This window comes from Eulemur rufifrons, chromosome 8, assembly GCF_041146395.1.
Source record: "Eulemur rufifrons isolate Redbay chromosome 8, OSU_ERuf_1, whole genome shotgun sequence".
Lineage (NCBI taxonomy): Eukaryota > Metazoa > Chordata > Mammalia > Primates > Lemuridae > Eulemur > Eulemur rufifrons.
Window position 1 is genome coordinate 82,525,322 of NC_090990.1, and position 24,541 is coordinate 82,549,862.

Here is a 24,541-nt window from a genome sequence, read left to right on the forward strand (position 1 = left end):
ACCTGTTCATTCAGTTATTATAAGAAAAGTGCCTAAAATGTGCCAGGCACTAATGCCAGACACTAGAATAGCACAGTTAAGTCAGACAAAATGCATTCTCATAAAGTTATATGCTAGTGTGAAACAATCAACATATATAATAATTACAGATTGTTGTAAGTGTTATAGTCCTTAAGATGCTGGATGGAGAGTAATGAGAAGGCTACTTCTGGTTGTTGATCAGAGAAGGTCCCTGCAAACAGCTGGAAGGGGTGCTGTGACTTGGAAGAGGAGAAGAAACCATCAGTATAAAAGGTCAGTGGATAGGGGTAAGGCCTAGGATGTGCATTAGGCAAAGAAAGACAAAATCAAAGAAGAATATAAATGAAAGACAAGGAAATGATTTTATCACCATCAGCAGTGCAACTAGCGTGATGTGAATGGAGTGACAAGTAATAGGTTATCTGAGAAAAGGACACTGAACTTCAAGTATGACAGAGAGAAGCTCATGCTGTGTTTTCTGACCTAGCACACACTTCAGTATCTCTGTACTCCTTTCTAGTCCATTGCTAGCTCTGACGGCCACCGAGTCTGCTGGAATATTTTTCTCTACTGTTGCTTTACTTTTCAAGTGTTTGTGACTTCTTTCCCCAAATCTCTTATAAAGTCTCTAGAAGAGCAGACTACATATTAACATGTCTCTGTACTCAGAGCATCTCCTTGCCTGGCACATAGTAGGTACTTAATAGATGTTTAGTCAAATGAATGAATAAGGTGATAGTTTGAGTGTGACCATTGTCCATGGCACCAATTTTGGAATTAGCCTAAAGTGGTCGATATAGACAGTGTTTGTGGCAAGGCTAATGCCACCCAACCAACCCGTGGTCAGAAGGTCAAGGATGGTGGAGGAAAGAGAAGTATGTAGTTATTCTTATGTCCTTTTAGCAAATTTAGAGGATAGAATAACTGTGTCTTAGAAACCTGTTAGGTTTCTTCTTTCTCTAGACTGGGGCTATAAGGGAACTAATTTCTTCTAAAGATTCACATTGGTTTCAATCTGGAGCATTCTATCTGTAGAGTGCTTTGGGCATGGAGGCATATGTCAATCACCTAAGCTTTCCCCAAGCCTGGTAATCATGGTACAGCTCTCACCTGATATATACAATGCAGCCTAGGTTTTTCTTAAAAAAAAAAAAACAAAAAAAACACCCCTTCCCCCATCCACCACCAAAAGGACATAATTCAATTACCACCTTAAACAAATAATTATTGAAAGCTTTCTTTTGGGCTAGGTATTGGAAATGTAAAAACAATCTTATAACCCCACAATGCTGGATTTGAAAGTGGTCTTAGTAACGTAGTCCAACCTAAATAATTATTCCCGTTAAGACACTGCAGGCTATCATCACAGACTCAGTCAGTAACTTCCCTGAATTAGAATCCCAGCCTCCTCGTTCCCAATCCAAAGCCATTTCTACAATTTCTCCATAATACTTAATATATAACACATTTTAAAGCAAAATATAAGGAAATGGATGTAACTGGCTATGACAAATTATATCATTTAAAAATACATTTATCATTTGTATCTTAAAGGTATTGTCATGAACTGAATATTTGTATCCCCACCAAATTCATATTTAAAAATTCATAATCCCCAATGTGATACTATACAAAGATGAGGCCTTTGGAGGTTTAGATGGGGTCACGAGGGTGGGTTCTCATGATGGAATTAGTGGCCTTATAAGAAGAGACCAGGCTGGGCACGGTGGCTCACGCCTGTAATCCTAGCACTCTGGGAGGCCAAGGCAGGAGGATTGCTCGAGGTCAAGAGTTCAAGACCAGCCTGAGCAAGAGTGAGATCCCGTCTCTACTAAAAATAGAAAGAAATGATTTGGACAGCTAAAAAATATACATATATAGAAAAAATTAGCCAGGCATGGTGGCGCATACCTGTAGTCCCAGCTACTCGGGAGGCTGAGGCAGAAGGATCGCTTGAGCCCAGGAGTTTGAGGTTGCTGTGAGCTAGGCTGACGCCAGGGCACTCACTCTAGCCCGGGCAACAGAGTAAGACTCTGTCTCAAAAAAAAAAAAAAAAAAAGATGAGACCAGAAAGCACGCATGCGCGCGCTCGCTCTCTCTCTCTCTCTCTCTCTCTCTCCTCTGCCTTGTGAAGATACAGTAAGAAGGCAGCTGTGTCAGGCCAGGCAAGGGGCCCTCACCAAGTACCTGATAGGCCAGCACCCAGATCCTGAGACTTCCAGCCTCCAAAGCTGTGAGAAATACATTTCTGTTGTTTAAGCCACCCAGCCTATGGTATTTTGTTATGGCAGCCTGAGCTGACTAAGACAACAACCCATCTTACAGATAAGAAAACTGAAATCCTGACATGTTACAGAGGGGTATTTTCCTCAAGAAAAATGTCAAGCTTTAAGCCACTATTTGTGCTTTGGCTTTTCTTGTCCTTTAAAGAAATTTTAATTTCTGTTCTATAAAGATAATTTGGTTTTGCCTTAACAGTATTTAAAAATATCAAGCTTTTGTGTTGACCATTTTAGAATGTTTCCATCTTTTGATTAACTCATCAACTGCCATGTGAGTTGTATTTAACTCATACTAGTTTTGAGCCCATGGCCTCATGAAGCATGTATAACTCACACATCTCTTTACCTTGGGAGCCACGCGGTACAAAAGCAACTCACGCTGCCATACTGTAGCAGACACGTTACGAGATGGGTGGCCTCCAGGCAGCAAAACCCTGCTGCAGTTGGTTCCTGAAAATCCTACCTGTTGATGTTCTTATTGTTACAATTAATATTGACAATTTAATTGCATATAACCCAAGCACAGAAAACAATAAGAAATAACAAATTTTTCATCAAATTAGAAAGGATCTTTTTTTCCAAGGTTTTTATTCTATTTTCATAATAAAACACAGTGGCCCCAAAGAAACTTTTTTGTGTGTGTGTATGTGGCAGTCAATGTGTTAATTTGGTATCCAGGACCAGAGTAACAACTGAGAGGGACTTTAATTTTCTCTTCAGACCTCCTCATTTACTCTACATAGTGTTACAGAATTGCCTTCGGTTCTGGTTCTAACTGTTGCCTTGATGAGAAGCTAATTCTCTATTCCTTGTGGCTTTCTCTGCTATAGGCATCTTGTCTTTTTAACTGAAGATAAAAAATTATAAGAAAATACAAGTCATGCTTATATTCTCAAGAGTTCAAATGTCTGGGAATTATCTTTGTATCCAAGCAGAGAAGCCTGTTCCATTACTCCTGTCCTTCCAAGAGCCGAGCTTACTCATTCATTACGTACATCTCCTTCATTGCTGTCTGCTTCCAGTAGTGTTTTTTTAAAAAACCTGTTTTCACCAGATTTTTCTTTAGAACATTAAAAATTCTAACCCCTCCCCACAAAGGAATCATTAAAAAAATGACATGTGGTGGTTGCCTCACATGAAGATACCAGTTTCTACTGGTAATGTCAAGATTGATGTTGTGTCTTTAACAAAGTGACAACAGTCTCACTACAAAGGGGAAAACTTCAGCAGAAGGAGGCAGGAGCTATGCCTCACCCAGAGCTCTGTTTGTAATCCTAGTCAAATTCCTAGTCAAATACCAGGCCCTTCCAAGGGGACCACACACCTGGAACATTGCACGTTTAGAAAGCTTTTAAAATCTCAGTCAGAACTCACTCTTTTCCCAGAACTTTGCCTTCCTTGGTTTCTTTTTATCCTTTTGGAATTTACCAAAGTGCTCAGACATTAAAAAATAAAAAGTCGCTGAATAAATATTGAGTAATATGAACCAACTTTTGTTTTTTTAGACATATGGCTACCAAATAAGTTAACCCAAAGCAAATGCTGGGAAATAATTGAATTTTCATAGCCTGTCTTTAGCTCTTGGCCTTCTTTTATCCCCCCTGTGTCTTTTTCCTTAAACTAATTTCTAACGTGATTACTTGTTACAGGTACCAATTGCTTACCTGTCCGAGTGCTAGAATCCACTTGCTTTGTTTCTTTTCAAACTGTGAATTTAGGAAGGAAAACCGGCTTGTTATAAAGCCAGGAATTGACTAACAGCAGAAAAGTGTCCCAAATAGAACTTTTGGGACAAGCATCTATGCATAATTTTCTTGTGCAATTTTGATTCTACCATCATATCTTAGTTCTTGCTGATTTTTAAAGCTTTTATTCATTTTTCCAGCTTCCTAGCTCTCAGGTATGCTCTCCATCAAAACTGACTATGCCATATCAACATATTTGAATGGCTTTCTTACTTTCTTTCCAGTTATTCTGTGATAGAAATCTTACCGAATAGCTAAATACAGTGAGCAGAAGAAACAAGTAACAGCAGCAATGGTTTTGACTAGCCCATCTCCAAAGAGAAATTGCAGCAGCTGTGGTAGCAGCACCATTTACCAAATGCCTACTACATGCCAGACAATGTGCCTTTGATGCACTTATTAAATCCTCAGGTGACCCTGGGGTGTAGTTAGTCTTATTCTAATTTTATTGTTTTGAAAACTGAGGCTCAGAGAAGTGAAGCATCTTGTCTAAGACTACACAACTGGTCAGTGGCAGGGTGTGTGGGAGAACACAGGTTGTTCTGATTTCTAAGCTGATTTACTTTGTACTCCACTTAATTTCATTCCCTCCCCAATTACAGTTAGTTGGGTCTTATAAAAAATGATTCTATTTTCCACTTTTTTTGGCATCCTTCAATGAATTAAGTAAAATGAGTAAATTAGTGACTCATCTATAGAGAAATTGGAGGTAGCTTACATATCTGAAGCCAGAATTTTATGTCTTTATTAATGAGAAGGTACTCTGTTCAATAATTCACTTCCTACAATAAGAATTCTAATGTACAACTATTTCATGTCTGATCATTAATTTGTATTTACCAAGCATTGATAAGAGCTTCAGTTAAATACAAACACAAACATTGTGCTCTAAAGTTATAGTCTAAAACAGACTCATAGTCATATGAAAATGGGGGAAATCATCAACATAGCTTCAGAAGAAAGTAGAATCCCAGTATCAGACTTCACGAGAAGTCTTGCTTTGTGTTGAATGTCCTCAGGAGTTCTGATCAGAAATCCTTTAGGAAAAATGTCTCAAGAGAGTTAACGCAGATAAAGTGATCTGGATTGTGTTAACATTTTTGGCTCTATAGAAATGTATTTGTCCTAGAGAGGTGAAAGGAAATACATAAGATGAAGAAGTCAAAAGCAGTGCAAATCACATCACAGTTCCTCATCTTCTTTAGTGTTTTCTGTTTCACAGGAGGCTTGGTTACACTGAGAGAGTTAAACTTCGAGCTGTGTCTATACAGAACCACTGTAACTTTACACAGAGGCACTGGCTCATCTTTTTGATCAAAATCATTCAAAATAATGGTATTTCACACTCTTTAGAGCATTTTATCCTCCAAAGAACATATATCATTCCCCAAATTACATTCCAGGTGGTTAATGCTGTTTTCTAAGGTGTAGACTGATACTTGACCAAAAATAAACCAAGTCTGTGCCAAGGCCACAGTAAAGGAAAAAACACACAACTCTAAGACTACCATACAAAGTTCAGGGTCTGACAGCTATAAGGTGATAATGCACCTTGAAGGGAACAATGGCTGCACAGTTGGGCTTTGTATCAGCAGAGACCTGGTCACTCTTGACAGTTGCTGGGCTCCCATGGTGGGAGACCGTTGAAGGACTATGCTGTTGAGAAGGTGTGGGTGTGCTGCTACACTTGGCTTTGGTCATCGTGATGCACTCAGCTCGGTCTGTGTTGCAACAGTCTTTCCAGGGAAGTGACCCGTGTGCCAGGCATCAGGGCACATATTACAAGGATGCTGTCTTAATTTCAGTTACAGCTCAATGTAACCAAAGAAACTCAAATGAAGGCCACAGCTGTATTTCGCTGCTTTTCATAGGCCTTGCAATAAAAGCTAAACAGTTTTTAGTGGCTTTTGCAATTATACTTCCTTTCAATTTTCCAAAGGTTACAGGGCCTGAACCACACAAATCCCATTAAAGTAAGTAGCTGTTGTGCAATATAAGTTCCTTTGAAAACATTCTTCAATGCCCATAAAATGATCAGTGGGCTGCACTTTAGATCCGCTTGCCTGCCATGCTTTCAACCAAAAGGCAGATGACGGGCTTTGATGTGGTAGTTGGTTGCTGCTACTGAAGCTGGCATTTTATCTTCTTGCATCAGATTTTTTCCCAAGTGGATATGACCGAGGCATAGGAAACACATTTTTCTTCAGATTTTATTCCTAAAATATGTTTTTACTGTACCTTTAAATTACATTTGGCTGACCATTGATTTGGGATCTCCAAGGTTCCTCCCACAGGGTGCAGAGCTGAAGAGGGTCAGGGACTTTGGAGTTAATGGCAGGGACTAAGTGACTAGAGATCACCCATGCTGCCGGTCCCCTTGTGTGAGGATGGCACTTCATGCTTCTTCTCTACCCTCCCTCTAGTGCAACTTTGGCAGCCACATGAGGAGTTCACAATGAATTGCACCATAGAGCCAGGGGCATGGCTACTGTTCTCTTTAACTCTAATTTGAACGCACAGTGGGTATCCTACCTTGGGCTTATGGCCTTCTTTCCTTGAGAAATGCTTCATATGTAGTCTAAGATCCTGATCCATCGGAAACACCATTCTCTTTAGAATCTCTTGCTCATGTGTGTTCCTGTTTGTTCAAATCATTCCTTTATCCTGGAGCTGCATTTCTAGCAAGGGATAAAAATGAATGACTAATTCCTACATTTACAAAGGAATCAGACCACAAAACTTTTCCCTTCTCTAAATATGATGACTAACCTATCTGAAAGAGAAGTATGATAAAAGTTTTTTTTTTTTTCCTCTCAGGTAAAAATACCCAGAGACAAAAGATAGTGTTAGCCTAATTATTTGCTATGCACTGTTAAAAACAATAAATGGAATTCAACAATTACTCGACCCTTTAAAACTTTGGATGAATCAGTGAGGTTCTAATATTCTGGGACTGCTTTTATACCATACCACCACTCTAACTCTTTCAACTTTTATTGTCATTTATTTTATCAAGGGACTCTATCTTTTTTCTATGGAAATCCCTGAATGCATTAAGGTGACAAAATAATTACATAGAAAGAATTGAACCATAAGTTTTAAAAAGTATTTAATAATATACTAATATGTATAGGAATTTAGAGAATGGGGGATCAATATGGATTAGAGCCATCAGCAAAGTTTTATAGAGGAGGTAAGATTTGAGATATGTCTTAGGAAACAAAGAAATTTTGAAATGTCCCCTGAAATGAAGGAGAAATGCCAATACGGTTGTGGGAGAAGACAGAAGATAGGTGTGTGTTACTATGTTAAAATACCCCTGAACATGTTTAACTGATGAAGCAAGGACTTATGGAGGCCATTGAAAAGGAGAATGCAAGAACACCTGGGTCAGAATAGCTATTCTAGATGTGAATGGTTGCATTTTTTAATCCTACTCTGGTAGGAATGACAACATGTGATACACATCGACCCTCTTTCTCAGACCCTCTTTATAATAGCTAGTATGAAAAAATATTTCTTTCCCATAAATATCTTCCCTGGGTGGAGGGAAACACTTATGTCTCTGATGCTTTGTTTCTCTCTTGCATGGTGTATATATTGTCATTTGCACTTAAGAGTAGAATGGAATTAGGAGTCCTGGCTTGTAGCTATGGCTAGGAGTCCCAAGCTTCCATTGTGATTTTGGTCAAGTCACACTGTTCTTATATAAGGTCTCATTTAATTCATAAGTAAAATAAGAGGGTTGGATTAGACAATTTCTTGGATTTTTTAGGTGCCAATATTTTGACTCATGATTCCAAGCAAGACTACACCTGTTCATGGGTCATTTTGCTTGTTTTTATTAATGCTAAAAGAGTGCCAGTACCTGCAAATATATGCAGTTTACTCAATCATCAATACATTTATAAAATCCAAAAACACCTTGAATTTGAAACATGATTTTGATAAAAATGCATCCATGTCTCCTGTGGTCATTCTGCAGCTTGATGAATCCCACCCACTTCAGAATTTCAAAGAACAAGATGCCTATTAATGCCTGATCGGATATCAGGATCCTTGGACAGCATATTTCAAAATCAATCTTCACTGCAGTTGTTTTTACAAGAAAGACGATCCTCTTGTAATGTTAAAAAGACACTGCTTTATCTCCCCTATATTCAACCAGAGCTCAGAATCTGATAAACGAGTTTATCACAGGTCGTTCAGATACCCTGCATTTGTAAACCTCTACAATGTTTATGCTTCCTTTTGTGCTGCTGAAGATACTGTGCTGGGTCCTGTTCTTCTGTGTTCTTGGGGGAAAACAGGGAGCTACAGTTTGTGATTAGTGAGCAAAGACAGACGAGCCGAAAGGCTGCTGCTTGAGCTGCCTCTGTTGCCCACTCATCGTCTCTTTCTATTATACTCGCACTTTGAAGGACATTTGCCAGATCCAGACTCCCTGGACCCCTGTTATTTGCGTGTCTTTTCTCACCTTCAACATGAGCTGGGCTGGTGTTTTCATTTGTTAAAAACAACAAGAACATTCATGGGGAAACTTTTGCTGGAATTGTTTCAGGTCATCATAGCTATTTATTCCTTGTCATAAACTATAATTCCACATTTCCCTTACTCCCATGTCAGGAGACTTGGTGGTTTACGGTGGACAGTCAGTGGGATTTGAATGAACGGTGGAAGATTTCAAAGAACTGCTGAGATTATGTAGCAGGTTGTAATACTAAGAGCCAAACATAAAATATTCTTGGTCTTGATCATAGTTTGGCAGCACAAGGAGACATAGACTTACAAAACAGCATAAAAGATTAAGAATTTGTGGTTATACCTGAGAAAGAAATTTCTTTGAGGGAAGCAAACAAATCATGGGATTGGCTTAACAAGGGATTTCCTTCATATGACTAAATATAATAGCCTAGGGTCTGTCTAATTGGTCTCAGGATTTTTTTTGCAGACTTCTGTGGAATGGGGGCATGGAATTCAGGTCACGACGCTGTCACAAAGGCCTAGATGACCTAGAGAGACCTGAGGTGCAATGCTGTAGACAAAAGAACTGGGGGAAAAAAATCGGAACATTTCTTCCAAATATTTAAATGGAAAGGAGAATCCAAGTGCAAGAAAATTACTAAAAGATATTTGATCCTAAGTGTATGAACTCTAGTGTTGATATAATTGTAAACTAATTTTGCTACTAGTTAAATAGTGGGATTGATTGGAATATTCTAGGCCTTGATAGAGCACCTAAATCATGATTAATTTGGTTCCATTTTCAAGATGCAGCTGATCTAACATTCTTACTGAGAGTGTCACAGAAGTGCCCAGCAAAGCACTTAACTTAGGGTCCTAGTTAAGACACCACCAATGTGAAAAACCATTGAACACAACTATGAAGCAGAGAGAATGGTTGTCAGTAGCTTCTTGACTGGAGGAATCTGGTTGAGATCAAATGATTTTTTTCTTTTCTACAGAAACAGTTCTTCTAAGCACAAGAGAAGTTTCATGTTTTCCTTGGAAACAAGTTCAAAAAGAACTTTACTATATCTGGTTGCTTTAATTATCAAGAGGAAATGAGCAGTCTCTATTCTAAGCTCCCAGGATATTCCTGGTGAGGCAGCATTGATGAAGAAGGAGTCTCTAAGCAAAAAAACGTAGATGCCTAGTTATCAGGAACTGAGATATCTGGGCTGGGAGCTCCTAGATTTGAGCTACTCTTTGAATCCAACACAATCTAGACCATGCCTTCAATTTATAATAAGAATAATATAGCTAAGGTAGGTGTCATTATTCTTGGAATATCATGATTCCTACTAGTAGTTGAGTGTGTTGTGTGTTTATAATCAGAGAGGACCAAGAGACTTTATGCATTATAAAAAAAAAAAAAAACAACTGAGAGCTCCTTTCTGTTAAATATGGAGCAAGTGGCCAAGCTCTCCTTTCTCCATCCTCACTCTAACTCATCATAATTTTCTCTGGGCTGAGCCGCTCTGGGGAGAAGCTATAGGAAATGTAAGTCCAGTTCATCAGACTGAGCATGTGACTCGGGCCTTGGAAATCTGCAAGTCTGAGAGGTGCACAGCCCTGCAGCAGCTCAGGCAGCAGGGTGATGGTTGATGGAGGTGTTAGCACAGCTGGTATTCTCCTAGGAATCACACATCCATCACTCCTGGCTGGGCTGGATAGGGGATGGAGGACAGGAGTGTAGGACTCTCTGACTCCTCTGGGTGGGCTGGATGATTAGCTTGCCAAGGGGGCAAACTCAGAGAAAACCAAGGCGGATATTGACAGGTAAAAACTTAGAGTTGTAATTCTCCAAAGGTCCCTAAAATCTCAGAGCCCTAGAACTCAGTTTGAGTGAAACTCTTGCAGGGATCTTTCAGTACTGTTCTCATTCTTGGGTTCTCAGGGAGTGAGTCTGTGGCTATGTTAGCTTGGGTTGATAGTGTTGCAGCACTAGCCCTGATCTAGGCAGAGGCCCCTGAAGCCTGCCTTAGCAACAGAATGGAGGCTTGAGTGAACACTGTTGGGAATTACTTGCTGCTTCAAGGAGAATGCATGGTAAAGCAGAAATCCCTTTAATTTGGTTTAAACATGATTTCTTTTCAGTAACTCTAGATTCATATGTATATGCTGGGGGGAGGGAACCAGGAGCTAGTTGGTCTACTTGATTGTGAAACCGTATGAATGAACATAATATTGTCTAAGACCAAATAAAGTACAAAAAAATCTACTTTTCTTCTCCCATCTCTAGAGAAGTCCAGAAAACACGGGCAGGATTGAGATTTTCCTTTAGCCTTCTTTGATAAAACAGGCTTCAAGGAGCACGCAAGCAATGTCTCTCTGACGGTTCAGGTCTGGTCCCAGATTTAGAAGCAGCAACCAAGCATGAGAATTGCCAGGGATTCTTGGCATACGAACTTGCGAGCACCAGCGCCCTCATCTGCACATGCAAAGTGGCATTTGCCTACAGTACTTTGATAAGAATGTGAGCAAATGAAGCAACACCTCACTATAAATATACCATAAAGACAAGTATTAACTAGGATTCCTAAAGTGAATTTGGCTCTTTCTCATCAATTTCTTCTATATTAGATGATCAGCTGAACTCAGAGGAAAAGAAGAAGAGAAAGCAGCGGAGGAACAGGACAACCTTTAACAGCAGCCAGCTGCAGGCTTTGGAGCGCGTCTTTGAGAGGACACACTACCCCGATGCTTTTGTGCGAGAAGACCTTGCCCGCCGGGTGAACCTCACGGAGGCCAGAGTGCAGGTAACAAGCTGTGGGAGGCCGGCACTGTTTAAAAACACAAGTTTTAGGTTTCAGACTGGAATCGGTACTTAAAAGAGTTACAAATGGTCAGCACAAGGACAGAATCCATCCAGTTTCTAGCTGCGTTTCTTTGGGCAGCATAGTATTTTTAAAAATCAAATTGAATGCTTGTAAGTAGGGCAGAATATTCCTTGCTGCAGGTTCCGCTCCTCCCCATAGTTTCTGACCCTTCCAAAATCATGCATGTTACATCGTGCATGTTACATGCATCGTCCTTCTAAGCATCTGACTCTGCACCCCCAGCCTTCCATTTGAGCTCAAGGACGGAGAAAAAGATGAACTCTGTCCCCCAGATCAGCTTTCCTCCCCAGCCTTTGAGAACATGCAAACCTTCAAGAAACTTGGTATAAGCACGTATAACCATGAACACTGGTGGAGTGGGAAGTGAATACTTAGGAATCGAGTTAAGAGCACACTTAAGTGGATAATTTTATTTGTCCCCACAGTGTCTCTGTGAAGTGAAAAAGGGTAAGGGGGTAATGAAGGAATAGCAGTTCTTCCTAACATTAATGCCATAGCACATCAACTGCAAGCCAGACTCTAGAAAACAATAGACCTGAGATTAACAGTAATAATAATAATGATAATGTAATAACTGTTGCTACTTGAGCCTTATATGCCAAATAATGTTCTTTACATAACTAATCTATTTTATCCTCCCACCAATTCAATGATGTGGATAGCATATGCTTCATCTTGCCGATGAGGTAACTGAGGTTCAGGGAGGTTAAAGTCTTCACACACCTAGGAAGTGGCTGAAATAGGACTGAATGCAGACTCGTAGATCCAGAGTTCATGCTTTTAATCACTATGAAAGACTTTGAACAAATGAGAGTCTACTGGCTAAATGCTTTTTCGAGTAGTGCTTTGCTATCTTTGCTGAGAGATTGTGTTGTCTTCCATATTGCCAGTGTCAAGCTGCTCTTTGATAAAGAGGGTGGGTCAAATCTGTCTTGTCTTCCCGAATAAACTATTGTTTGCATATCTGCATTCAGTCTGAGTGTGAAGGATTTCTTTCTGCAAGTGATAGTCTTCCTGACTGATGGGGACTTGAGCTAGACCCCAGGGCCTTGCCTAGGGTGGGGACTGTGTCTATTCCACAAGGCACAGTAGTACACTGGGAGAGGCACTTGTTGAGTTGATGCGAAAGTCCCAAAGGTCCCTTCAGCCTGAAGAGAAAGCAGGAAAGAGTTTTCTCCATTGGGAAATACGGACTTCACCTAAAAATACTACCCAAGAGACAAAAAGAAAAATGTGAGTGACAAAAGTAGGAAGTGGTATGGGCCTGTGGGGCCCCCGAGGATGGGTTATGGGGCAGTGTGAGTGACAGTGCCCTGGCGACTGGTTGGCAATCCCTCAGGGCTGGGTTGAGACTGATCCATGGGGACAAATCTCAGCCTTGCTCTCTCCATCTTGCCATTCAGTGCAGAACTATGAAGCATGCCTCCTCATACCCTCTTCCCCCATGCCGCTTACCACAGCTCTCTAACCATGTTCTGAAATCCCTTCTTCTCTCCTAAACCCCCCCATATCTTTTATGCCCCAACTTCAGCCTGCAGTGGTATAATGAACAATTTTAGACCAGTAACCCACAGTCCCCTAAAATACCACTTTTGCTATAGTGATCTGAATTTTAAAGAAGGAAATCTAGATAAGGCAATGGTGGAAATTAAAAAAAAAATGCAAAAGAACAACTTGGGGGTTGGGGACTATCTTGCCCCTTTTACAACAGGGAAATTTCTTATATGTTGAAACTACTTCTTTCTTCCTCCTTTCCCATCTTACTATGCTCTAATGACTTTCGGAGCTATGAACATCTCCTAAGTGAGTAGGACAGAATTCTCCCTCCATGACTTTTTTCTTTTTCCACGAAGCCCTTCCCTTTCCCAGTCTAAAGCAATCCGTCTGACTTTGGGTTTCTTTATATATATGATATTTATCATAACATGACATGTATTGTATTGAGTTGCATGTGGGCCCCACCAGACTGAGAAGTCCTCTTGGATGGAGGCCATATTTGATTTGTCTTCACAAAATTCACTTTTTTTTTTTGGTTTTTTTTTTTTGAGACAGAGTCTCACTCTGTTGCCCAGGCTAGAGTGAGTGCCGTGGCGTTAGCCTAGCTCACAGCAACCTCAAACTCCTGAGCTCAAGCGATCCTCCTGTCTCAGCCTCCCGAGTAGCTGGGACTACAGGCATGCACCACCATGCCCGGCTAATTTTTTCTATATATATTTTTAGCTGTCCATATAATTTCTTTCTATTTTTAGTAGAGATGGGGTCTCGCTCTTGCTCAGGCTGGTCTCGAACTCCTGAGCTCAAACGATCCGCCCACCTCGGCCTCCCAGAGTGCTAGGATTACAGGCGTGAGCCACCGCGCCCGGCCAAAATTCACTTTTTCCTCCTCCTTTTTCTTCTTTTTTTCTTCAAACATTTATCAAGCACCTCACGTACTCTTGGACCTGTGTTTGGTTTGCTGGAGATGAATAAGACAATAATTCTCTCCGTAAAAATGTTTCGACTGGGGCAGAGAAGATGGATGTGCAAACCATACAGTTATGATATTGTAAGATGATTTCTAAATTAAAAGAATTAGTGATAGACCAGAGGAAGGAATGATTCAATCTGGGAGAAAAGGGAGAGAATACATATTTATTAAGCACCCATTCTGGGTCAATGCTCATAACTATTCTATAAGTAGGTATTTTTATCTTCAGTTGATTGGTGGACAAAGGAACAGAGAAATTAAATAATTATCCAAGTATAAATCTTTTGGGGGGGGATTAAATAAGTTTTATTCGAGTAAGAATGAGAAAGGTCTTTACATGTAATATGCAAAAATTTTCAAGACATATTGTGAAGTAGAAAAACACTTGCAAAATAGAGTTTATAATATGCAATTCTTTTTTTTTTTATTTCAGCTTATTATGGGGATACAAAAGTTCAGGTTATATATATTGCCCATGTACCCCCCATCCCCTCGAGTCAGAGCTTCAAGCGTGTCCATTAGTGTAGCCAGTGTTTTTTATCCACCTTTGTTCAACTTTTATGTTCAATGTCAAAGTCTAATCTTGAAAAAAATATATGAGCTTTGACACCAGAACAAAGAGTGGATGAATAACGTAGGTGGAGAGAGCATCCAGTGTGAATCTATATAGGTGGAAAATAGCCTGACACATCTGGGAGTCTTCAGGTAGTCTTGAGACCAGGGGAGAGGCTGGAATGATGGGGGGCCAGCGCATGAGGTCAGAGTGATGTGAGATGTGGCTGGATTGATGGACAAAGAGCTAATCCCTGAACAGCCTTTGTTCTATGGTAAGAAGTTTTGATTTTATTCTGTAAGTAATGGAGGTTCGGTGCATAATATAAAGCAGGGCATGGACATAATTATTAATATTTTAATATTTAAGTTGATAACTTTAATAGCAATGTGAAGGGCACCTTAGATACAGAACAGACTGGAGTCTGGGAAGCCAGGGAAGAGATGTCCAGATTCCACCTTTGCTGATTTCCACCCAGGCCCTTCAATCTGCACGACCCTCTGGGGTACAGATCTCATGGTGTTCTATGTGAATGTTGCCCCCTCGCGCTGTGCCACTTGCTCACTCCATACCATAGAATTCCCTTCTGCCATACCTTGTTATACGATGCTATAATTGCACCTAATATACTTGTTTTGCAGTTTTTCAAATTGACATCCTCCTTTAAGAGATTGTGAGCTGCTTAAAAGTAGAGAATAAATCTTTCTCATCTTTCTCTCCTCAGCATTTAGTATAGGGCCTGGTCCACAGCAGGCACTTTATAAAGATTTCTTTAATGAGTAAATGAATGAATAAAACTCCACTGCAGTCTAGAAGAGTTGTATGATCATGAGATGGATGTTCTTGAGTTCAGAAACTCAGCCATTTATTATTTGTATGAACTTCAAGAGATTAAAGTCATGCATCACTTAATGATGGAGACCCATTCTGAGAAATGTGTCATTAGGCAGTTTCATTGTGTGAACATCACAGAGTGTACTTACACAAACCTAGATGGTATAGCCTACTACACACCTAGGCTGTATGGTGTGGCCTATTGCTCCTAGGCTACAAACCTGCACAGCATGTTACTGTACTGAATGCTGTAGGCAATAGTAATACTGTGGTAAATATTTGTGTATTTAGACATATCTAAATGCAGAAAAGGTACAGTATACATACAGTATTATAATCTTATGGGACCAGCATTGTATATGAGGTCCGTTGTTGACTGAAACACTGTTATGCAGTGCATGACTGAATTTAATCACATTGAATCTGTTTCTTCAACTCTATAATAGAAATAATAAAACCTAACACGTGGAATTGTCATGATGACTAGGAATGATATATGTAATGTGCCTATATAAGTTCCTAGCTCTAGTTGCACTTAATAAATGATAGGTTTACAATTAGCTATAGGAGATGCTATCAGCACCGCCCATATCCCTTGAACCCTACAACTAAATGCAGTTCAGTCAACTTCCAACCTTTAGGATGTGTCTTTCTCTGCCAGAAGTTTCTAGAACCTCAAGAAACTTCTCTGTCTTTGCTCAGCATTCAAGAACCTCCATAACTACTGACTGACAGGAACCAGTTATAAATACCCAGCTCCTTTGCCCCTCTGGAGGGGTAACTCTGAAGCGTGCATCCTACGCTAGTCTTAGTCTTTAGCATTTCTGCAGGATTGAGCTACCACAGAGGTAGCTGGTTTAGTAGCACACTCTTTAGTGGCTGCTTTTTCGTCTCTGTTACTTCCTTGCTCCCCTAATGGTGTTCCTTGCATCTTCCAAATAAATCATTTTCTTCTTAAATCCTTGTTGGAGCATTTACTTCTGGAGGGATGGGGAATTTTCTTTAAATATCTAGTGAACATTACAAAAGCAGATAAAATTTTCACATTTGGAAGAATTTTTAAAAAAACTTTTAGCAAAGTCATTGAATCTGTGGCAGAAGTCTAATGAAATTTTTCTTCCTTCTCTTGATTACAATTACAACAGGGATTATAGCCTGTATTTTGCTGTCCGATAGATTAGTCCCAGATTCCATCTCTGGAGGCTTGATTACTGGAGTACTTCACAGTCTGTCATAATAATACCCTTAACCCTTAAGACATGGCTCAGCAGGGAAGGATTATGGCATATTTCTATTGACCTAAAAAGAATCCTACACCTTCCTGTATCTTCCTTGGGAAGGCATTACATATCAATAATAAAACCAACCAGAATTGTATTCATGTAACCTCTTCTTTGTTTTTCCTCTCCTTCCTTATGCCCTTCTCTCCTCCTAACAATTTCCAGGTGTGGTTTCAGAACCGAAGAGCCAAGTTCCGCAGGAATGAGAGAGCCATGCTGGCCAATAAAAACGCTTCCCTCCTCAAATCCTACTCAGGAGACGTGACTGCTGTGGAGCAGCCCATCGTACCTCGTCCTGCTCCAAGACCCACCGATTATCTCTCCTGGGGGACAGCCTCTCCGTACAGGTGAATGACTGGCCCACTGTCCCTTGCTCCACTTCCACATGTTTCTCAGCGGTGGGTCACGTTTATAGCTGCTCGTGCAGCTGGCTGACATTTCTTACTGGGTTAACCTCTTCAGAGACATTCAACTTGCTGACATCCCCAAATTTGCACAGGAGATTACTAGTTGCCCCAGGAGCAGGGTTTGGGGCAGAAGAGAGAGGGGCAGGCCAGCAGCAATCTCCTCTTGGACTCAGGAACTCTTGCAAAGGTTTCAAAGCTGGGGAAGAATCTAAAAGAAAAGATCATTAAGCTGTGCCCAGTGTCTCTCTTGCAATCACTCTGGAACAAAACTTTACCCCTTTTCCAAATTTAAGGTAGATTTGTTTTATTATGCTCAAGTAGGGATTTGTAAGGCTCCAAGTGTAGAATTGAAGGCAAACTTCACAGTAAAACTGACTTCAAATTAAAAAAAAAAAAAAGGAAGGAAGGAAGAAAGGAGAAAGATAGAGAGAAAGACAACTGAGAGAGAAGGAAAGAAAACCCAAGTTCATTATGATCACTTTCATGGCCACAGTTCTTTGTTAGTAGGCGGTGATATCTTATGATCCCAAACGAGTTCCTATTCAATTGCTAATTCTTATCTACTTGTCTGAAGGTTTCTTTGGGGGTTAGTGTGTGTGTGTGTGTGTGTGTGTGTGTGTGTGTGTTTCTTTTAAATAAAAGAATATATAATTTACACTAAACTTTTATATTAAAAAAGGTGAAAATTTTTGAAGAAACAAATGACAGAGAACTATTTTAATCTCATAGAGAGACTTTTAACCTCCATTTATTATACTGTTCAGAAAATACAGGTTATATGCCAGAGGGAAGCTGAGACACAAGTACCTAACACATTGGATTAGTCTAAGTGCCTTTTCTTGAACCTAAACCTAAGTACTCTCAGAAACCAGATCAAGGCTAGACGTTCTCTCTGGCTGATTTCCGTGGAGGAAGAAGTATTCACAAATTCATTTATTACACTTTTGTTTACCTTTTTGTCACTAAGGTTAATTATTTGTTTAAGGAGAGGTTTTAAATGAGTTATAGGAGATTATATTCCAGCTGAAGTTGAACTCCTGACATGAAATGCACATTTGTGAAATGTAAATGTTTTTCGAAGGTTGATCACTCTAATTAAAGCAAAAAGCCTCACATAAATGTTCTTTCTGTTCCAAATCAGTTCCTTGAGAGAAACACCACAAGTGCATTTTGGAAATTTCTTTTATATTCGCTGTTGTGAAATTAGCCTGAATTACTTTGGTCTTAGTATTTAGAGACCTCATGTCTAGGAAAGTCCTATTCTGGGCTCTGTTGCGTTCAGACATGGTATGCCTTGCTGATTTTGAAAGATTAGTTATATCTGTGTGTCCTATTTAAACTGTAGACTCCTCTCCCATAAGGTTTACTAAGAATACATATTGAAGACCAGTATGATATCACATATTCTTTAATATTTTAAATAAATGGAAGGCTGCTTTGTTTTTCTCATGAATATTGGTAGTCCATAGACCCTCAAAATGTCTTGGGAAGTAGGCGTGGTTCAAAGCCTGATGTTTAAGACCTCTGGTTTGAATTTGGTCGCAATTAGAATGTATTGCTCCTTTTGTTGCCTGAGTCCTCCGTAGGAACTTTTCACACCAGCTATAAACCATCCAGATGGCTGCCACGTGGTCCTTAACACATTAACTGCCATGTGAGTTGTATTTAACTCATGCTAGTTTAACTCACAAGGCCTGGGGCCCTGTGAAGACTATAGAACTCATACATCTCTTTATCTTGTTGATGGTCTTATTGTTACAATTAATATTGACAATTTAATTCTAAAAATGTGGATTGTGTGTTGCATATAACTCACTCACAGAAAACAATAAAAAATAACAAATTTTTCATTAAATTATAAAGAATTATTTTGTTTTCAAAGTTTTTATTCTATTTTCTTAATAAAACACCGTGGCTCCAAGGAAAAAATTTTTTTTCTAGTGTGGTAGTCAATGTGTTAACAGTGAGAGGCTCACAGCACTCTGCACAAAAGGGGATGAAGCCCTTCCTGAAGTAACATAGCGTTATATTACCTGAACCTTAGCGGAAGTTCAGGCCTCAGTGTCTTCATCATGTGTGTTTTGTAGATGGGCATCTAACTGAAATTATGAACATGGCAATTTATGTGTGTTTTTTTGGAAATATTTTAATTGAAAAGATTATGTAGAAATACTAGATACATTTTCAAAAACACGCATAATTCTACCATCTTGACATAACTAGTTGATTCATTTTTGTGATTTAGAGTTCAATATTTTATATAGGTGTAGCCTTAGTGCACATATTATTTTGTATTCTGCTCTTTTCACTTAAAATCATATAACCTAGTACTTTTTACTCATTTCATGGTATGCTTTTATATAATTTCTCTCTTAGATACAGACTTTGTAAAAATTAATTAATTAAAACAATACCATAGTATCTGATTGTTCATATTTTGTTTGAAGAATAAATTTATCTCCAGATATAAGTAGAAAAGTGATGGTTTAAAGCGGTAATTTAATCAATAATAATGTTTTTTGACCCAATGTTGACTGGAGTGTTTATATTTTGGTTAATTTCTAAAAGTGGCAAAAAGCTATTTTGTTACTCGGAGATTTTTCTGCTATATTTAGAACCAAAACATATTATGATTTCACACTTTGAAGCTTGGTAGGTAATATAACTATTGTAAAGGAAATATCAAAGAAAAACAAGTGACAAAAAGCAAAGGAAATGACAGACATTTTGTATTATGGAAAATTTACTCTCTGCTCCTGTTGGTAATATTATATCAAGTTAGTTATCTCACGTGCGACATTCATTAAAAGGCATTTCTCCTGGTTAATTCCTGGAACACTCCTGTGTGATAGCTCTGTCCTTGCTCTGGTTACAAAGAAGAAACTGAACATTTGCCCAAGTTTAATTCTTCAGCAAGCACAATTAGAACTAGTGCTTGTGATCTCTGTTTTTATCCAACATATTAGGCCACATGACTACATTTTCATTCAAATTAAACCTTGCATTTTCTTGAAAGTAGTAAGAAGTATAAGATTGGAAAACTATCTAAACAGCCCTTTCTGATTCAAGGTCTGTCTCATGTTAGTGACACATGCCTGCAGCTGGGGTCCACATTCTGGGGTATGTGGGCATCCCACTGGGCTAACAGACGTGGCTTGGTCATACAACCCAGGGACAGTGAGCGGTTTTTCCAGAGAGGCTAGTTTGCTGACTTCCACAGCTCTCCCCTGGAAGAAGATAGGAAGAAACCAAGGTGCAAAAGCAGTTATTTGCATATGGTCAGAATTACGAGTTGAAAAATAGCCAACACATTATTTTTCTGGATGTCTTTTACACCCAGAGTGGTGGCTGTATAATTTATTGTTCAAACTGAGACTTTCTTGAAAGTGAAAGGGGAGTGCTATTAATAATTATAGCAGCACAACAGGTATAAACCAAGATTGTCCCTGGCAAACTGGGACATATAGTTCACTCTAATTATAGCACGTTATAAGCTCATTCATTCTCTTGAACGCCTTAGTGGTGATGCTGCCAGGCAGGCAGCCCAGTCACTAGAGGGAAGAAGCACTCCTGGACATGGACACTGCCGCCCTGCAGGTACCGTCTTAATGCACCTGCAGCCAGTTGAAGGAAGCTTGGTTTTTTGGCACACAGACCCCCATTGCTTAACTCAGAACTATTTTTCTTAGGCAAATCTTGAGAATGAAAGCGCACAAAGCACCAGAATTATTCAGACTCACTACTCTCGTAGTGCTTTGCCTCTTGGGTAGCAGAGATCAACCAAGTCCTGGACTTTTTATCTGAAATAAAGTAGCCAAGAAACCTTTCTGCAGAAACACCCTTTCCTATGGGAGGTAGATAGTGGCCTGGCTCTGCAGTGCTGGCCTGGAGTGCCACCTCCAGAGGGAGGGCTGGGCTTGAGAGAAAGCTAGTGAAAGAGAGGCCACAGTCTCCCTCCCCCACCCTCTCCTCCTCCTTCTCCTCCTCCTCCCCTCATTTTGTCGTGGTCATGGTGCTGCCTGACATCTGCTGAACGCATTTGGCTCATTTCTCCCTTTCACACTTTCAAAAATAGATCCTCGTCCCTCCCAAGATGTTGTTTACACGAGGGGCTTCATAACGGATTCTAACGGAAGACACTGAAAAGGTAACTTGTCAGAGGGGGAAGAGGGTGGTGTTCTGGGGGTAGGGTGTAAGTGGGAATTAAGTGTGTTGAAGCCAGTGGGGGGCACAGTCCTAGAAATGTAAGCAGTAAGGTCCTCGAGTGGGGAATACTATTAGAAAGCATAAACTGAAGGCTAGCGTGTACTAGTCCAGAGCAGAGCTTTTCAAGGATTGCTGTGCACAGGGATGGCCTGGGATTGTGTTACCATGCAGACCCCGATTCGCTAAGTCTAGGCCGGGCCTGAGAGTCTGCATCTCTAACTTGCTCCCAGGTGACACTGATGCTGCTGATACTCAGTACACACTCTTGAGCAGCGGGGCTTTAGGTGATGGCAGGGTATGGGGCAGGGGTCAGAAGAACTATGTTCTTGTCCTGGCTCCTGTTGCTCTTCAGGCCAGTTGGATCATTGATTTCTTATGTAGCCACGTATCTAAAATTAAGCCAGCAATAGTTTCCCTATTGCTGCTCTCACAGGGGTATTTGGAACCTATAGATAAGCAATGTGCACTTCAGAAAGGAAATACAAGAAAATCTTGCTACAATGGAAAGATGCAAGAGGCTTTATATATTAAAACATTTCTAGAAAGAAAAGTTAAAAATAGCAGAAGGATCCCTGAACACGTAGTGCAAACTGAAAGCTTACCAAGAAATGTGGTCTACGTGTGTCTGCATTAAGAGCTAAATATATGTTAAAAAAAAAAATGAACATCTGAATTTCAAAAACAGAAGTTAGAAATGGTTATTTAAAATGCAAAAGAGCACTTCCAAAAGGATTTATGGGAACTCTCTTTAAAAGTAAATTTCATTAAAAAAAAAAAACACCCTGGTATTAAATTTTCTTGAATGGAGCAAGTATACCTCTGTTCTTATACCGACAAAAGAACAAACCAAAGACATGGTCTCCTAGTTCTATGCACCACAAAGTCTTGAAAGCCTTTGAGAAAAAAACCCTGAGCTGGTGAAACACTAAGGTCTCAGGAAGACTCACAGACTTCTAGAGCTGACAGATTGGTCTTTGGGGTGAAATTTTAAATAGCTTGTCATTATTTGCCCAAAAGACCCAAGTAGAAAACAAAGTTAGAGTTGAAAATCAAGTTGAGTATTGTTTTTCCCCCAAGCTATCCTCAATTGTTATGTGATTTGTGGGACTTACACTGCGGATGATTAGAAAACAGAGGGACAATTGTCCATAAGTTTCCTAGCTTTAAAGAATACTATTTCCTGTACTTCCTCAATGTTTGACAGATATTTTAATACTTTTTTTTCTCACAACCACCTCTTTCCGGGAAGGTTGAAGTGATCAAAATGGTTTGTCTCCAGTGAAAACAATACTCTAACCCTGCTGGTGGTCAGCATTCTATTGTCTGTGGCTGAGCTGCATCTGCTAGGAATTTCCAAATAAGGAGATGGAAACATTTCAAGCTGACTTAAATGAAGTCCCAGCTCAGACGTGCTGAATTGACAGATGGGATTCAAGCGTTTCTTTTTAATCTCTAATTTCTCGATGCGCTTTATTCAGCAATGTTGCTTTTTGGTCACAGATACAAAGAACTTTATCAAAACCAAATAAAAATGCTGCTTTAGTCAAACCTTATAAACTCAGTTCCAGGACTCAGCTCATGTCTGCACCCTGCTTACAGGAACAAATGGTTTTCATTAGAAGGCAAGAACAGGCAGGATCTCCGGTTGTTGTTAAGCAGGCTGTTGGTTATTGTCATGTGCTTAAGGTACAACAAATCATTTAATTTCAATCTCACCTATTTATACCAGTAAGATTAATTCTGTGTAGGAAGGAGTGGTCATTTTACATGTTCTGAATTGCCCTATAAACAGGTTGAAAACAGCTAATTACCCTCATCGGTTGTGGGCTTGTGAGAAAACACTTCAGGGTTCTCTTTCTTTCCCTAAAACAGAGCTTTAGGAGTGTCCATGACATGGACAGCAGGTGGTCACGAACAGTCTTTCAGACTGACAGCCACCCAAAGCTCTCTTGCTCCTGTTGTCACTTTGGGAGGCAGATTCTCTCCATCTTACTTCTAATGCCATTTTTAAAGCGCATCTAAGCTACCCCTAAAGTACCCGCTCATTAATTCTGTACCAAGAACTGTGACAAGTCTCACTTGTCACTGGTGTATCAAAGGACTGCTCACTTTCGTCTATACGGTACTTTTAACTCAAGTTGAGAGACCAGACCCATGTCAAACTACTGAAGGGAACACAGACTCGTAATTCTTTAGTATGTGCACAAAATATCACTGGAATTCTTATTTGTAGGATTCTATATTCTAAACATTTGTTAAGAGTCTGTGAATTAAGATGGCTTCTGTTCTGTTATCCTACTTCTTATGGCTATGGGGTGCTAGAATAAGTTAGATCAATTTTTGAAAGTTTATAACTTTTCTAAACATTTATCAAGTAAAAGTATTATCACCTGTCAAGCTCCTAGAGCATAGCAAAGTTCACTCATTAAAATTAACTGTTTTTTTACACTCACGCCTCCCTAACTTGAGGGATACCTATGATACATTGTTGCAGACTTGCTAGTACAATGATGTTCTTATAACAGCACCATGATATAATAGGACAAGGGCACTCTCTCTGCTGTGGAAACACAGTCTGCCATTTAAGTGAAAAATGTCCCAGTGACTATCCAATCTCCTGTGCAATGTATGATCCTAATTCCCATTAATTTGTTTTTATGTTGTTATTAAGTGGATCAACATTCATCTCATTTGGGATATTACTGTCTCGTCTGCATTAGGGAGAGAAACTCAGTACTTCTGAGAGGACTTAGTTATCATGCTAAGTGTCCAGACTAGAATATCAGATGATAATTTTGGTAGACTCAAGTGACTACAGCAAAAATGGTTATACAATAGACAAACCTGCAATCACTACTACAGTAGACATTTCTGGAAAACAGTAACAGCATCTTCAGTAAACTAAAATAATTCTCCTCAAGGTTCTGATTCCCTTTGTCTACTAAGGAAATGGAACACATCTTTGATTATCAAAGAGGCAGCAAATTTCTATTAAATAGGACTTTGCTTGTCCAGAGTCTCAAAAGATGAAAAACATATCCCTCAGAAAATTAGGCCAAGTACTTAAGAGCACAATACTCCATGACAATCTATAATTTGTCATCAGAGAATTTTTTTATGTGCTCTTACGAAGTTTCATCCTTCTGTTTTCAGAAGCCATTCAATGTTATTCTCAGTACTTAACAAATAATACAGATGATTTACAATTCCAGCTTCTCTCCTGTGTGTTTAAAATGGTGCTAACTATGTATCATCTTTAGGGCTTAATTCTCTCATAGAAACCTGACTGACAAAGGTTGATTGGGTAGATTTTAAAATAATCTATGATTTAGGTACATTTCCCAAACCCAATAATCTCTTTTCTTAGCTACTTAGAGCTTTGGATCCTTGGTATATCCTAGAT

At 39.6% G+C, this 24,541-nt stretch overlaps 1 protein-coding gene across 2 annotated transcripts in view; it reads left to right on the forward strand.

The window, feature by feature from the left end:
• PRRX1 (paired related homeobox 1) overlaps window positions 1-24,541 on the forward strand; it is a 74,929-nt gene that overhangs the window by 44,671 nt on the left and 5,717 nt on the right. The window contains exons 2-4 of one of the 2 annotated variants that reach the window (XM_069478329.1): window positions 11,135-11,310; window positions 16,691-16,872; window positions 21,008-21,079. In XM_069478329.1, coding sequence (XP_069334430.1) covers window positions 11,135-11,310; window positions 16,691-16,872; window positions 21,008-21,062 — 413 coding nt within the window. In that variant the 3' untranslated portion in view covers window positions 21,063-21,079. The remainder of the gene's footprint in view (window positions 1-11,134; window positions 11,311-16,690; window positions 16,873-21,007; window positions 21,080-24,541) is intronic. The other variant, XM_069478328.1, reaches the window with a different exon arrangement.